Source organism: Diachasmimorpha longicaudata, chromosome 4 (genome assembly GCF_034640455.1).
Source record: "Diachasmimorpha longicaudata isolate KC_UGA_2023 chromosome 4, iyDiaLong2, whole genome shotgun sequence".
NCBI classification, from domain to species: Eukaryota; Metazoa; Arthropoda; class Insecta; order Hymenoptera; family Braconidae; genus Diachasmimorpha; species Diachasmimorpha longicaudata.
In genome coordinates, this window is record NC_087228.1 from 7,139,442 (window position 1) to 7,154,100 (window position 14,659).

The window sequence follows — 14,659 nt, forward strand, 5'->3', positions numbered from 1 at the left end:
GCACATCACCTGTCAAAATTAGCCACTTGATAGCTAGATTGATTAATTAGGAAGGTATAAGGGGTAAGTTGGGTAATTGCAATAAATAATCACCCATTATTGATACTTAATCCATAATTTTTATTACGAGTAAATAGGAAATGTTCCACTGAACCCACTTGTAGACCCGACTAATAATCATACCTAAAGGTAAACAATTCCCTCATCTTCCTGAACACTCACTCCTTGAAAAAACACCCTTCATTCCTCAACTCTTCTCCACATCGAGTCATACATTGCATACCAGCATAGACACTCATGTTCGTACACTAACTTGCCAATTTTGGCATGTACTTGTAATATACATAAAGCAAGGCATTATTCACAGGTAATTACTCTCACCAGCAATTGCACAGCATTTATTGCAACAGTTGACTGGTCGTAATTAACGGCACTATCGTTTTCTCCACATAATTCTGCACCTCCAGTGCAATTAAATCAATTAATTTTAGGACCACCATGAGATCAGGCTTTATTTATTTAGAGGAGAGAGGGACACAATGGGAGATCTTCAAAGGTTCATATCTTGAAATCTACTGAGAGAATTCGAATGATTTTTTTTTCAGTTCAAAGCCTACAAACAGACCTTTAAAATGGAGGAAATTTATTGCATTTCACTCAGCCGATCCCAAGATATCGACGCTCCAATTTGCCCCACTCTCCCTTTCTTTTATCATTTTTTTTCTTCATTAATAGTATTTTGAAAATATTCGCTGCGAATGTTGAGGATGTCACAGGCAAGACCTAACCACTAAACAATAAAAAAATAATGTCAAAATCCCCTTGACACTTTCCTTTTTCACCCTTAATTCTTCTTTACTCACTCAATTTTGTGCTTTTGGGAAATATTCCGATGATATTTCACTGAACCCCCGTGACATCCACAATTCCCTCATTTATATCTGTAAATATTTGTAAATATATTGTATTTATTCTTATACAGTAAATTCTATCAAAGAACCCAAAATATAAATCGTAGATTAAAATGGTATCAGTGTGACGTATGTCAAAGGCGCATGTACATATTGTCAAAATTGTTATCAAGCAGTTATCAATAAGATGTATCAAGTTTCTGTAAAACTGTCTTCAATTATGGACGGTCAATGTATCAAAAAAATTCACCAGGAAAACCTGTTCCCAGTTTCATTTCTATGTATTTTTTATGTAAAAAAACTAGAAAAAAATGACAATTTACGTTCAATAATGTCTGAAGAAAAAAATCTATTGGCATGAAACAATGGGAAATATTGACAGAATTCTCAGAGCGGCACGAAAAAGTGAAAATTCCCTTATCAAATTTGCTAGGTTTTTCTGGTAATTTCCTTTCACACGAGTCAAGCTAAAAAATATCAGTAAACAATTGTTGGAAAATCAATGGACATCGGACATACCAAATGCTTCGAAATGGTTCAATCACTTGTCGATACACTCGATGAAATATTACAGTGAGATTCACGGATCAACATAAGTATCATTTGCCAATTACATTCTTAATACTTTCATTAAGACACTTTCTTCACATTAAGACACTATCATAACATTAATTGTTTTTCTACAAAAAACAATTCGTAAATTTTGAACGATTAGTCATTGCACATTAATGTTTGACAACGTGGAATGCAGTCAGCCAAATAAATTTGTGGATGTCTTGAAGTTGGCTGCCTCTGAAAGCCTTGGCCTTTGATTCGATTGCCTCTTACAGCCACCTTCAAGTGTTCTACGAATTTATTACACTGTCAAAAATAGTTCGTAAATGAACGGAAGTTGCTAACAGACACGTTAAACGTAATGGGCCAAACGAATTGACACACGATTTGAAGTTAACTGCAGCTGAAAGCACTGAGTCCAGTTTCGCTTTTTAATGTGGGGTCAACTTCAAGTCTTTTATAAACTTATTTGACCGATTGTGCATTTCATAGAACCACCATTTGCAATCAACTTCAGCTCATTCACGAACTTTTTCAACTGACTGTACTGTCGTTATTCATAAAATTTGAAAAATATTTTCTCGAGATAATCTCCAGAACGATTAATTATTTTCACTTAACAGTATTGACTACAATTCGTTATTTCATTAAATCATTTATCTCTGGACATTTTCACTCTGGAGATACTTTTATCTGCATATCATTCCTTTATTCTTTATTTTAATATTGCGTAGCACTGGCTCAAGCTTACGACAACCATTTTTTATGCAGGCAACTGTCACTCGTGATTAGTTTTACCAATGGAGTTCGTCAACTTTTCGCCATTCACGTTTACGTGACATTTCAGTCTCGTCACTTATAACACTAGATTCATGGGGTACGTCAACTCGTGAGAGTGGAATATTGTGCAGTTTATATTTTAGTTTGAGGAATCAAATTTTAACCGAAGTCGTGATTTGGATTTTTGAGACCTTTCATGTGTTGGTTTTCTTAATGAACAGTTAATAATCGTAACAGTGGACAGCAGAGCAGCATGGGCCTTCATTAATGTCCAATAATTTGGAAACCGTAGTCTTACGATATTTGCGATTGACTTCGTTGAACGTCTTCGATGATCAATACCTCAGCAATGGCCGAGCGAAATTGAATAATTTTCAGTCATTTCAAAGCTTAAAAACAGATCTTCAAAATGAAAAAGAACCCTCATTTTTTACTGTACCAATCTCAAAATATCAAAGATTAATGACATCCCATTCTGTTCCATTCTACTTTATGTGGATTTTTATACTTCTAATGGTATTAAAAATATTATTTCTTCCCAAACTATTTTACTTTGCAATTCCTCTTCATTTTTCATCTCTGCTAAGTCATCATTTTCACTCATTAGGCCCTTTCCCTCCAAAAACCGAAATGACACGAATCCTCAACTGAAAATTGTTATCATCTCTCACAAGTTAACGATAAATTCCCTTACGTATATCGTGAGTTACGCTGTAGCGTGCATCTACGTGGCTAATCTATAGTTTTTCCTCATTGAACAAACATGTAACAAGTTCCTTCCCTCAAAGAGTCTATGAAACAGAACTTATGGCGTTGTGTGGCGACCCCATTTGCGTGAGGACTTTGTCCAGCCATTGCAGTGGTCCATGTAGGTGAGCTTCTATCCAGCAGGGAGTGGAAGTCACGTCCTGTCTGTGGTACTCGGCACCCCAGCCCTTTACGAATGACATCCTGAAATGAATCAATAATTAAATGAGTTAGAAGGGCATTAAACAATCTAGTCATTTTAAACACTTTTTAAAAATCGAGTGCGAAAATTCCCGATAAATATCACATCCTCCTGATGTTCTCAGTTCAACATTCACAGAGTAATTGACGAACAACAAAAGAACCTAGTGCTCATTCATCCAGACTCATAAACCTCACTCACCTGATGGTACACATCTTTGTCAGCTCATAGACAGCCTCAAATCCATGATTGACACTCTGCGACAGTAACTGTGCAAACTCTTGATTGTTAAAGATCTTGAGTGAGCATCCAGGAGGAATTTTGCAGACAGTGCTTGGATGAAAGCCATGATGATGATTACAGTTTCTGGACTGTACAAAAATGGCGGAATCAGATAAGCACTCAGCATATACCTCTCCCCCAACATAATAAAGATGAACCCCTTTTCCAATATGCCTCCTGGTGTTCTCGATTGTTGAATTTCTGTTGACATTGGACAGCTGTCCAAGGCAGAATCTATCGGAATTGTTGCTGGGATTGGTGAAGCCATCAACGATGATGGAATGGGATTGGCAATGAAACACCTCTCCAACTCTGCAGTTGAGTTCATAATAAGCGATAGAAGCCCAATAAGGTGGTTCCTGATAACAAACAGGAGCAACCTCAGTTGATCCACCAGTATCCATAGCATTGGGATCTGGTGGTGGTGATTGTCCAGTCTGTGAGCCATCCTCAGGTGGTGAGTAGGCAGGTGGAGGTGTCTCTGGTAGTCCATTAGTGCCATAAGGGCTCTGGGGATTGGGTGAATTTGTTCCCCCAGGACTGGCCACTGACGTCACCGAGGACATGGGTGAAGTTGGCCCCAGACTGTTGCTATTTCCAGTTGTCCCTACAGCTGTTGGAGATCCAGCCTGATTGTTGAAGCCATTCGACGAATAGGAGACATTGTGAGGCATTGTGGGCTCAGGTAGCTGCTGAAATGGCAGCAGAGAGTGGCCAGGAGCGAATTCAGAGTGCCTTGGGACAAGAACTGGTGGCAATACTGGGCTCTCAACGCGTTTGTAATGGTAGGGATTGATGCAGACCTCCTTCTGCTTGGCTGAGAATGGATACTGGCACAGTTCCAGTGGTTTGAGCTCATGATGGCTCTGGAGGTCCGGCCATCTCCACACTCGGCAGTAGATCACGTGGGGTAGGCCCTTACGATGGGAAACTTGAAGTCTGCCATCAAGACTTCTGGGAATTGTCACACACTTGCTGGGGGTGCCTGGACAGCTCAGGGCTCTCTCCAGCTCTTCAATTGCTCCCTTTCGTTTTTTCAGTTTTTTTACAAGGGAGTCCACTGCCTTCTCTGCCCATTTCTCCTCCTCGTCACCCTGCTTCCAGCCCAGGAGTTTTTTTACTGCTGGGGAGGTGAAAGAGAACAGACTGTTGAGGGATGACATTGGTCCTGAACTCGATGAGCCCTCCTCGTCGTCCATTTTATCGAAATTACACGATTTTTATATGCTGAGATTTTTTTTTTAATTATGTTCTTGTCACAATCACTTCAGTGGCTTAATTCTTCAACTTTTCTAATCAAACCGAACTTTCAACGGGGGGAGGGAGGGGCTGCAGTCGATACAAAATTATGTTTACAAACAATGGGGGAGGTTCACTTATTGATGATTTGCAACTTTGTTTGTGAGGATTTAAGGGCTTGTGGGGGGGCGAACAGGGGCTCACCACGGGGGAAATTGTTTTTTCACTGTTTATCGATTATTTTTGGGGGAAGGGGAGGGGAAGTTTATCGTAGGTTTGAGGGTTTAGGGAGAATTTGGAGGGTGAAAGGGTGCACTGCCAGGGGCACAGCTGAGACAATTTTTGTTGTGGGTAAATACTCGGTATTTCCGGGGGTTTCTAAAAGGTTTTCCTTGGCACTGCTTGGCATCACCATTATGCATGAACTATGGCGTAGCGTTACAGTTGGAGATGTGTTGGAGATTATCTGTGTGAATGGGGACTATACTATAGGTGTGTGACGTAGAGGCTGGAAGAAAATCCCTAGATGATACATGTGGGGATTTTTTTTGAGGCGGGAATATTTGAATGGAGGATTTTTCGGAGAAAAATAGATTCCTTAGTTTATTGTCGTCAAAATCATATAAAAATTTCTCGCAATCGTTGTTTTAGTTTTAATTTCTGCATTTTTCTTAAGCTGTCTGATTGGTTTGAAATTTAAATTTATGACCATTTTCATGAAAAATTAGAACTACCGTATTACAGTCGTTTTTCCTACTTCGAGATAATTTATTCATGACCATAACAATTATAAATTTATCACGTTCGCCTTTATGTATCTAACAAAATAATTAGACAATAATTCGCTTAAAACCATTTGTGCTCATCATTTGAGGTTAGGAAGCGAGTTCGTTACACGACTCATTTTTGGCGGGACAGGACGGTATTTCAAAAACGGGTGGTACTGTTACGTCACCCAAAAATTCCTAGGGAGTTCATGATTTCGCAGGGTGGCGGTCTGTAGTAAGTATCCTTGGCTATAATAGATGCTGTCTTTCTCTTCTGCATATCGAGTGGTTGTCAGAGCACTCGGGCTAAAAAAACACGAAATATACTCAACTGTGATCGAGCCGACTGTGATTGAGTCTCGAGTGCTTCAAGTTTTCCTCGTATTTTACTGTTGGGCCTGTGACAATCACGAGAAAGTGACTCTCCCGAGTTTATCAAGCTCCACGTGGAATTGATCAAAAAATCCCCTGACATTTTTACGTCAGACTGAATTCCCTTCATCACCCGAGGAACTCCCTTCTGGTGTCATAAGAATTCTCTCCCACGGAATTCTGAATTTGTCGTGAATAACCATCTCGGAGGCTCAATTCTTCTTTTGCCCAATCAGTGGTATTTCATCATCACGGAAAATTCGGGGAACGAAATTGGGGAGTCATCGTCACTCCCCGTGATCGTCGAAGCCTCTTCATCACGTTTAGAGGTCCAGGTGCCCTCGAAATAACGATCCGTAGATCGTCCGGGGATCAGGGAATTTCAGGTGAAGATTCTTGAGATAACTTTGGGTGGTGAATAGCCATCGTGAAGTTGATGAAACTGTCACGAGCTACATTTCCATGGCGGATCAACGTGACAATGGCCAATTACTCGCCCAAGATAATGACAATAATGGCGAAAATCAGGTGAGAGTTTTTCATTGATTTGACGAGAAGAAAATATGAATTTTAAGTCATGTCTTTCGTGCCTTTTGAGGGTTTTTTTCACAGTGGTGGGGATTCAACTTGACTGATGGTAATGATCACGTGCTTGAGGAGAAGGCCCTCCCCGCCATTGGTGACGCCAATGCAAACAGTTGGAATTTAATTTTACCTGAGACAGGATTCCTGTCTCCATGGCAATGTTTAAAATTCTTTCCAATACGAACTCCCAAAGCGGCGACATTGCACTGTGCATGTTCAGAAGATCGTTCTGATAATTGAAAAAGAGCCATAGCATGTTTCTGTTCGAATTTAATTATCGAAATACTAGATGGTCTTCAGGTTCTGTAGATTCCTTCATAAGACCTCGACCCATTTCGGTTCAATAATTGAGAAAAGTTGGATTTTTGTTCTCATTGTTAAATGATTGATGAAACCGGATTAAAATGCATTAAAAAGAACGTAAACTAATCGGTCCCTAATTCCTTAAAAAATCTGCCAACAGGTGGTGAACGATGGCGACACTTTAGCCCGTCCAAACAACCAGCCCAGCCGCTGGGAGTCGTTCTTCGCAGTGGCAAAGTCGCTCATAATAAGGTCCCTGATAATCTACTTCGTCACCTCGTTCTTCAGACGTTCCCCAGCGGATTCGACCTCATCTAACCTCGGAGTGTCCTCCCCAGGAGCTCGACTCCCCGCAGTAAATCTCTTTGAGAACGGAACAGCCTTCGACCTCTGGGTGTTCCTCTCGGAGTCCGAGCACTTCAGCTCCCAGGACGATCATGCGTTGGATCATCTCGTTTGGCACGAAAGGAATCTCATCTACGGGGACTGGTATTCAGGCCCCAGTAGCGATGGCATCCGAACGATGGACTACACATTCGAACCCTCAAAAGGACTCCTCAACAATGGATCGATCTACATTCACGTCTACGCGACCAAGAGAAAATCTTCTGAGACGATAGATGAAAGCAGCGATTTTCGTGGCAACAACAACACCTACTGTTACACGAAGAGAATGCTCAACAAGTTTAAGAAAATTCGGTACCTGAAGAGGCACAATCTGCTGACCGGCGAGACGACAGCAACAGCTGAGGAGATAAAAAAAGCTGAGATAATGGACCAGGAGATTGTTTCCCACTGGCATCCTAACCTCACTATCAATCTCGTAACTGATCAGACCAACTGGGTTCACGGACACGTGCCTCCACCACTGGACGAATCCATCCAATTCATCAAGGGAGGCAGTGCCTACAAGCCCGTTATCCATCTCAATGACTTCTGGAACATGCAGAGGGATTATCAACCTCTGAATGATACTGTCAAGACGTTGGAGCTTCATCTCACTTATCAGCCACTGTCGCTCTTCAAGTGGCAAATTTACTCCGCCCAGTCCATGAGGAACAAGTGGACCTCCTCGCTGATTGGGGATTCTGCTGATGAGGAGGACAGTGATCAGGATACATTGAAGGAAACCATTTTGGAGACGAATCCCGTGTTACTGGGGATGACCATTTTTGTGTCTATTCTGCATAGTATTTTTGAATTCCTGGCGTTTAAAAATGGTGAGTCATCAGACAAAATGTAGGAATTTCCATTTTTATGGAATCTAAGGTTTCTTTTTTAGAAAGCCGAGAGATTTATGTTTTTTCATATATACTTTGAAACTCTGAACGTATTTTCTTAAAGTTCTTGACACTCGTGCCTTAATTCTCTATCATTTTTCAGATATTCAATTTTGGAACAACCGGAAATCTCTGGAAGGGCTATCAGTCCGATCAGTCTTCTTCAACGTCTTTCAATCGCTAGTAGTGCTTCTATACGTCTTAGATAACGAAACAAATACCCTAGTTCGTATAAGCTGTGGGATAGGTCTGTGCATCGAGATATGGAAGATAAATAAGGTAGTTGACATAAGCATTGACCGATCGCGTCCCAAGTTGATGGGAGTAGTTCCATGTGTGACATTCCGCGACAAAGGTTCGTACGTCGAGTCTTCCACTAAAGAATATGACAGATTAGCATTTAAATATCTGTCCTGGGCACTTTATCCACTTCTCGGTGGTTATGCCATTTACTCACTCATGTATTTGGAGCATAAAGGCTGGTACTCATGGGTTTTAAACATGCTTTATGGGTTTTTACTGACGTTTGGATTTATCATGATGACACCACAGCTATTTATTAATTACAAACTCAAGAGTGTTGCACATCTGCCATGGAGAATGATGTCCTACAAATTCTTGAATACATTTATCGACGATATATTCGCTTTTGTCATTAAAATGCCGACACTTTATCGACTCGGCTGTTTCCGCGATGATATTGTGTTCTTTATATTTTTGTATCAACGCTGGATATACAAAACTGATCACTCGAGGGTCAATGAGTTCGGATACTCGGGAGAAATGGAGGCTCAGGCCTCCCAGGACAAGACAAAGAAATCTGTTGATAATGGAGGGGGCAGTGGCCCTGCTAAAGCTATCGAAGGCAGCAAGAAGGACGATTAATTTTGAGTGAGCGAATTTCATTATAAATAAATTTCTCCTAATTTCATGTAGATGAATTTGTTATATTCGTATTGTAATTATGCTATTAAGTTAATTATTTGGAATGTGAATGAGGTTAACTGTACCAAAGTACAAAAAGAACTGTCGTAATATAGAATTTGCTGTTCACCTCATGTGGGTTTTTCCTTTTTTTTTCCTAAACCAATTTGTGATAGAATGACTCGATCACCAAAACATTGATTTCAGTAATCGAATCAATCATTCGGGGATCCCCCACATAGAACTCTAAATAGATCGATCTCTACGGCAAAGAATCAATACAGCTAATAAATTAACTTGGCCTGAGCCCATCAAGAATCGGCTAATTATGAACATGTGAGACGTGAGTATTTCTATTCAGGCTTTTGAATGTCTCGACAAATAAATTCTAATTATGATATCCGACTCTTACCTTCAGAGCGGGGAAGCTCACGTCTCAGTCGGTAAAACAGACATGTCTATAGAGAGTTCTATTGTGCTGCCCTCTCGTCCACCACCCATAACCCACGTTTCAAAAACTTCCATAAAAAATCAGTACATAACCTCTAAGTAATAACAACAACAACCCACGTGTGCCGTGTGCTCTAGACACCGATTAGTCTCCAAGATAATGTTCCACAAAGTGCCTCCGAACCCCAGTACACAGTTGTAAATCATAAAAATGCCTGAAAGCAAGATATTCTCCCGCAATCGTGCCCTCGGTTACGTGAGTAACCACATTCCCTTATTGACCCGGTACATCCATCGTCGAAAGGAAAACCTGATAGTGACATCAGTGGGTCGAGCCTTCCACACGTACGGGTGTGCACATTTCACCCTTCTGAGTGTCTCCGGACAGCACCCCGACGACATAACATGTCTCTCCGGGGACGCCTACCACGTCTACACAGCGAGTGAAACAACAATCTATGCCTGGAGACGAGGTAACGAATTAAAACACACCTACAAAGGCCACAGCCAGCCTGTTCATCTGATCCTCCCCTTCGGCCCCCATATCATCTCCATCGACGAAGAGAGTACTTTAAAATTATTCTCGATAAAAACTGAGGAGGAAGTTCTCTCCTTAACCTTCTCCAACAATGTCTTTAAAATCACGAAAATAGTTCACCCCAACACGTACATCAATAAAGTTCTCCTGGGGAGTGACCAGGGTCATCTCCAGCTGTGGAATCTCAAGACCATAAAGATGATCTACACGTTCAATGGTTGGAACTCACCAGTGACAGCCCTGGAGCAGGCACCGGCCATCGATGTGATGGCAATTGGTCTTGCGAATGGCAAAATAAAAATGCACAACATTAAATTAGATGTCACCTTATTTGAGGTGATACAGGACTGGGGAATGGTGACGTCGATATCCTTCAGAAGTGACGACAATCCTGTGATGGCAACGGGTAGCCCTCAGGGTCACGTTGTACTCTGGAATCTTGAGGAGAGAAAGGTGGAAAGTCAGGTGCTGAACGCTCATTATGCAGCTGTTGCTGGGGTTCAGTGTCTCTCCAATGAGCCACTGATGGTGACCAACTCATCTGATAATTCTCTGAAGCTGTGGATATTCGATTTGGCTGATGGTGCTGCCAGACTGTTGAGGATCAGGGAGGGACATTCGGAACCGCCGACTTTTGTTAGGTTTTATGGACTGGATGGGCACAATATTCTGTCAGCTGGGGGAGACTCCTCTCTGAGGATTTTTTCTACCATCACTGAGACCTTCAATAAGAGCCTCGGGAGGGCTTCATTTAATAGGAAGGCGTCCAAGAAAAAGGGGAGAAATGTTGATGATAATCTAATCATGCCTGCCATCACTGAAATTGCCATGGAGATGACGAGGGAGAAGGACTGGGATAATATTGCTGCTGCTCATCTCGGGCTTGGGGTTGTCACTACTTGGTCGTATGACAAATTGAAGATGGGGGAGCACAAGATTCTACCGACGAGATTCAAGAAGAATTATCAAGCCAATGCGACAAGTTTGTTCCTCACCCACTGTGGAAACTTCCTGCTGGTTGGGTACAACACTGGACACGTGGAGAGGTTCAATATTCAGAGTGGAATTCACAGAATGACGTATGGGGGAGAGAAGGGGGCACATGAGGGCCCAGTGAAGGGAATCATGGTGGATCCTCTCAACCAGGAAGTGGTGACTGCTGGGAGAGATGGTAAAATAAAGTTCTGGGGATTCCAGTCTGGAAAGGGGCAAGTACCGAAAATGGTAGTAACACTGAGTGAACCTGTGAAGTGGCTGAGGACACACAGAGAGAGTTCCCTGATAGCCCTGGCTCTTGACGATTTCAGTTTGATACTGATTGACTTTGAGACGAGACGAGTTGTCAGGCACTTCAGGGGCCACACTGGACATCTCACCGATGCTACCTTTAGTCCGGACTCCAGGTGGCTCGTGACAGCCTCCATGGATGCTACTATCAGAACTTGGGATATTCCTTCTGCTAAACTTGTCGACGTCTTTCAAGTACCAGAAGCCTGTACATCCCTAGATTTCTCAGCGACGGGTGATTACCTCGTCACCTCGCACATCAGCAATCTTGGGGTCTACCTCTGGTCCAACAAGACTCTCTTCACCCACGTTTCCCTAAGAGCAATCACTCCAAACTCATCGATTCCTGTGATAACTCTGCCAGGCTCGTCCTCAGAGCAGAACGACAACATCGAGTCGGTCGAAGTGGATTCACCAGAGCAAGAGGACGACGAATACACATCCCCCGAGCAGTTGAATGCCAATCTCATCACAATGTCGTCATTGGCGAATTCCAAGTGGCAGAATTTATTGAACATCGATGTGGTGAAGAAGAGGAACAAGCCTAAGGAACCACCCAAGGCACCAGAGGCAGCGCCATTCTTCCTTCCAACGATTCCATCCCTAGATATTCAATTTGATTTGTCTGAGACACCGAAGGACGCCGAGAACAGCAAATTACTGATTCCCTCTGATTTCAGCAACCTCACGGGTTTTGGGAGATTATTAAAGGGGACAGCTGAGAGCGATGAGTTCTCTGAAGTTGTCTCAAGGCTTAAAAAACTTGGGCCCAGCTCTGTCGACTTTGAAATCCAGTCACTATCATTGGATCCTTCTTGTTCGACTTTAGTCATGCTGCAGTTCATGAAGATGATCAAGTGGATGATGGAGAGCAAGAAAGACTTCGAACTGGCGCAGGCGTATTTAGCGGTTTTTCTTAAGATCCATGGAACGAAAATCCAGGAGGAGAAGGAGTTGTGGAGGTATTTGGACGAACTTCAGAGTGTTCAGTTGAAAATGTGGAGTACAATCAGGGACAAATTGTATTATAATCTGAGTGTTGTGCAGCATGTTAAGAGAATGTAAAAAGAGATTTGATATTCGATTTTTGTTTAATAAATATGTGGATCGAATTCATGAAGAATTAATTATTTGCTCATATGTTGGACAATAATGGAGAAATAAAAATGTTAAGAACGAAGTTTTACAGAAAAATTAAGAGACTTTATTTCATAGAAACCAACGAGGTACAAATACACTTGAGAATGAGCCCTTATAATATTCAAGAATATCAAAAATATCCTATTAATACTAATTTTAACAGAGAAGGCAGTAGCCAATTACATAAAGTAAACATTCATTCTCTAAACGAAAAAAATCCCTGGAGCTGATCCTTGATTCCCTGTTCAAGAGCAAGATCATCAAAGTAGTCTCTGAAGGCGACAACGATCTTGTAGATCCCCCTCTTATCAGCAGTCCTCAATACCCCCAACAAATGCCTGACTTCCTTGTCGTCCTGCTGTGGCTTCCTGTTCAACAGGTTCATTTTATGCAGCTTGTCCAGGGCCTGCTTGAGCCCCAACAGGGCCTCAATCATGGCCGGCAGATCCTTCTGGACAATGCCGTAAGGATCCTCCTTTAAAGAAATAACAGCCAGCGATGAAATAGCCTCGACAGCCCAAATCACTGGCTGTCCCTTCATCAAAAGATGTCGAATTTTGCTGTCATTTCTAACCCCAAAAAAGTAGAAGACTAACGATTTGGACATGATGTAGTCCACAATCCTCTGTTTCCTGCTATTGAAGAACTCCATGATCAGCTCTCCAGTCGATGGCACAGGCTTGGGACAACTCCCCTGGGTCTTCTCAGGGCTCTCAACCCTTGCGAGATTCCTCATGTGAAAGGAGTAAGGTCTCTCTAGGCTCATGGCAATGGGCTTCATAGGGGCAATAACTTCTTGCTTCACAGCACACACTTCTTCGACCCTCTTCGAGTACCCCCTGATCATCCCTAGACACTTGTCCACAATGCAATTCCAGTTGTAGGGATGTCCTCCAGGCTGGCTCAATGAAAAAATGATTTGTCTCCTGTTCTTCTGCTTCTCCGCCAACGTCACGAGGTCCAAGTATCCAAGATGCTGAATGATGGGGACATCCTCCATGGCCAGTGCCTCCGAGAGGCTCATCATGCCTTGATCGTCACTGTAGACACTCTGGCCAATGTCAAACTGCATCCACTCTGTCAAGTGCACCTGGAAGAGCAGGTGCATGGACTCCATCGTCAACGAGAACAGTCCAATGTACAACCAGACTCTGAACATGAGGTGAACGTTGAGGAGTCGAGAAACACTGTCCAGGGGCTCGTCCTCAACGTTCAGAAAGAACACTGAGCTGATCAGGCCCCTGAGGCATCCACCGAGGGTGTAATAGAAGGCCATGAAGTACATTCCAGGCCAGACTGCACTTGTCATTGCACTGGGTATCAGTCGAGACATCTCTCGTCTCACTTGTGTGAACTTACTCTGTGGTATCACTGGGAATTCTAGGCGTCTCATTTGGAAGAAATTGCTCTTGAGGAAGTAGTGGATCCCTGTGAACAGCCCTGACAACAGCAGGTAAATGTACTCCTCTGTGAGACAGTTGCCAGATGTGTTTTCACACTTTTTTCGTAAAGTTATGGAGCTCTCGAAGGACAGGTGAAGCCACACCAGGATCACTCCTATCGTCAGGTGTAGGGTGATCGCTGTTAGATTGTGAGCGGTGAAGGTGTTGCAGAGGGCTGTGAATCTTGTATCGGCCATGGGAGGCGAGGTGAGGTAATTCTTGCTGCAGACAACACCTTGAAGGACTATGACTGTTGACAGAATGAGGTAGTAACACCAGGTGCGAAGGGAGGTGATTAGACTGAGGGTCTCCTCCAGCCAGGAGAGGGGCTTCGTTGGGGAGAGGTGCATCAGGAGAATCACAAGAGACATCACCATGCACTGGACCATTATGCTGGAGATCACTGACATCAGCATGCGCTGGAAAAGGAGGTCCTTCCAACCGGAGTGAGGTGTTTGAGACATGGTTAGGGTTTGATTTTAACACTTTTTAATGAGGATTTAGCCGCAATTTATTCCTCTCTCGATCACCGGGTTTTGCATTGTTATGGGATGACTAGGACACGGGCAAACACCAGGTGGATTTGAACTGTACATAACCTCGTAAGCTTAAAATGCCGGGAAAAGTTGGCCCTCTAGTGGGGGGCTGAGATAACCGGGTGGGGGGGTTGTTTTTTGAAATTAATGGAGGAACAACATTCGTATGCTTTTCGTACTTATAAGTCTCAATACGGTTTTTAATAATAAATATCAGTTTCTTCCCATATAAAGCTGTGTGGATAAATTTTTTATTCGGAATCCAACAAAATGAACTAATTCTATCGTTTATACTAGGTTTGCACCGGTTGCATTGAGC

At 42.6% G+C, this 14,659-nt stretch overlaps 4 protein-coding genes across 4 annotated transcripts; 2 read left to right on the forward strand and 2 right to left on the reverse strand.

The window, feature by feature from the left end:
* Window positions 1-96: 96 nt before the first annotated feature.
* On the reverse strand, window positions 97-5,174 carry LOC135161931 (protein mothers against dpp-like). Its single transcript, XM_064119944.1, has 2 exons — window positions 3,397-5,174; window positions 97-3,197 (listed from the first exon to the last, which is right to left on the reverse strand). The coding sequence occupies exons 1-2, from the start codon at window positions 4,674-4,676 to the stop codon at window positions 3,038-3,040; spliced, it is 1,440 nt and encodes a 479-aa protein (XP_063976014.1). The 5' UTR covers window positions 4,677-5,174; the 3' UTR covers window positions 97-3,037.
* Window positions 5,175-5,735: 561 nt separating this feature from the next.
* Window positions 5,736-9,081, forward strand: LOC135161928 (putative lipid scramblase CLPTM1). The gene is made up of 3 exons (XM_064119939.1): window positions 5,736-6,383; window positions 6,904-7,963; window positions 8,127-9,081. Exons 1-3 carry the CDS (start codon window positions 6,318-6,320, stop codon window positions 8,906-8,908), a joined length of 1,908 nt encoding a protein of 635 aa, XP_063976009.1. The 5' UTR covers window positions 5,736-6,317; the 3' UTR covers window positions 8,909-9,081.
* A 67-nt stretch (window positions 9,082-9,148) lies between these two features.
* Window positions 9,149-12,416, forward strand: LOC135161920 (WD repeat-containing protein 36). The gene is made up of 2 exons (XM_064119924.1): window positions 9,149-9,290; window positions 9,366-12,416. Exon 2 carries the CDS (start codon window positions 9,609-9,611, stop codon window positions 12,285-12,287), a length of 2,679 nt encoding a protein of 892 aa, XP_063975994.1. The 5' UTR covers window positions 9,149-9,290; window positions 9,366-9,608; the 3' UTR covers window positions 12,288-12,416.
* On the reverse strand, window positions 12,404-14,431 carry LOC135161930 (nucleoporin NDC1). The gene has a single exon (XM_064119943.1). The coding sequence runs from the start codon at window positions 14,266-14,268 to the stop codon at window positions 12,559-12,561; it is 1,710 nt and encodes a 569-aa protein (XP_063976013.1). The 5' UTR covers window positions 14,269-14,431; the 3' UTR covers window positions 12,404-12,558.
* Window positions 14,432-14,659: the final 228 nt, after the last annotated feature.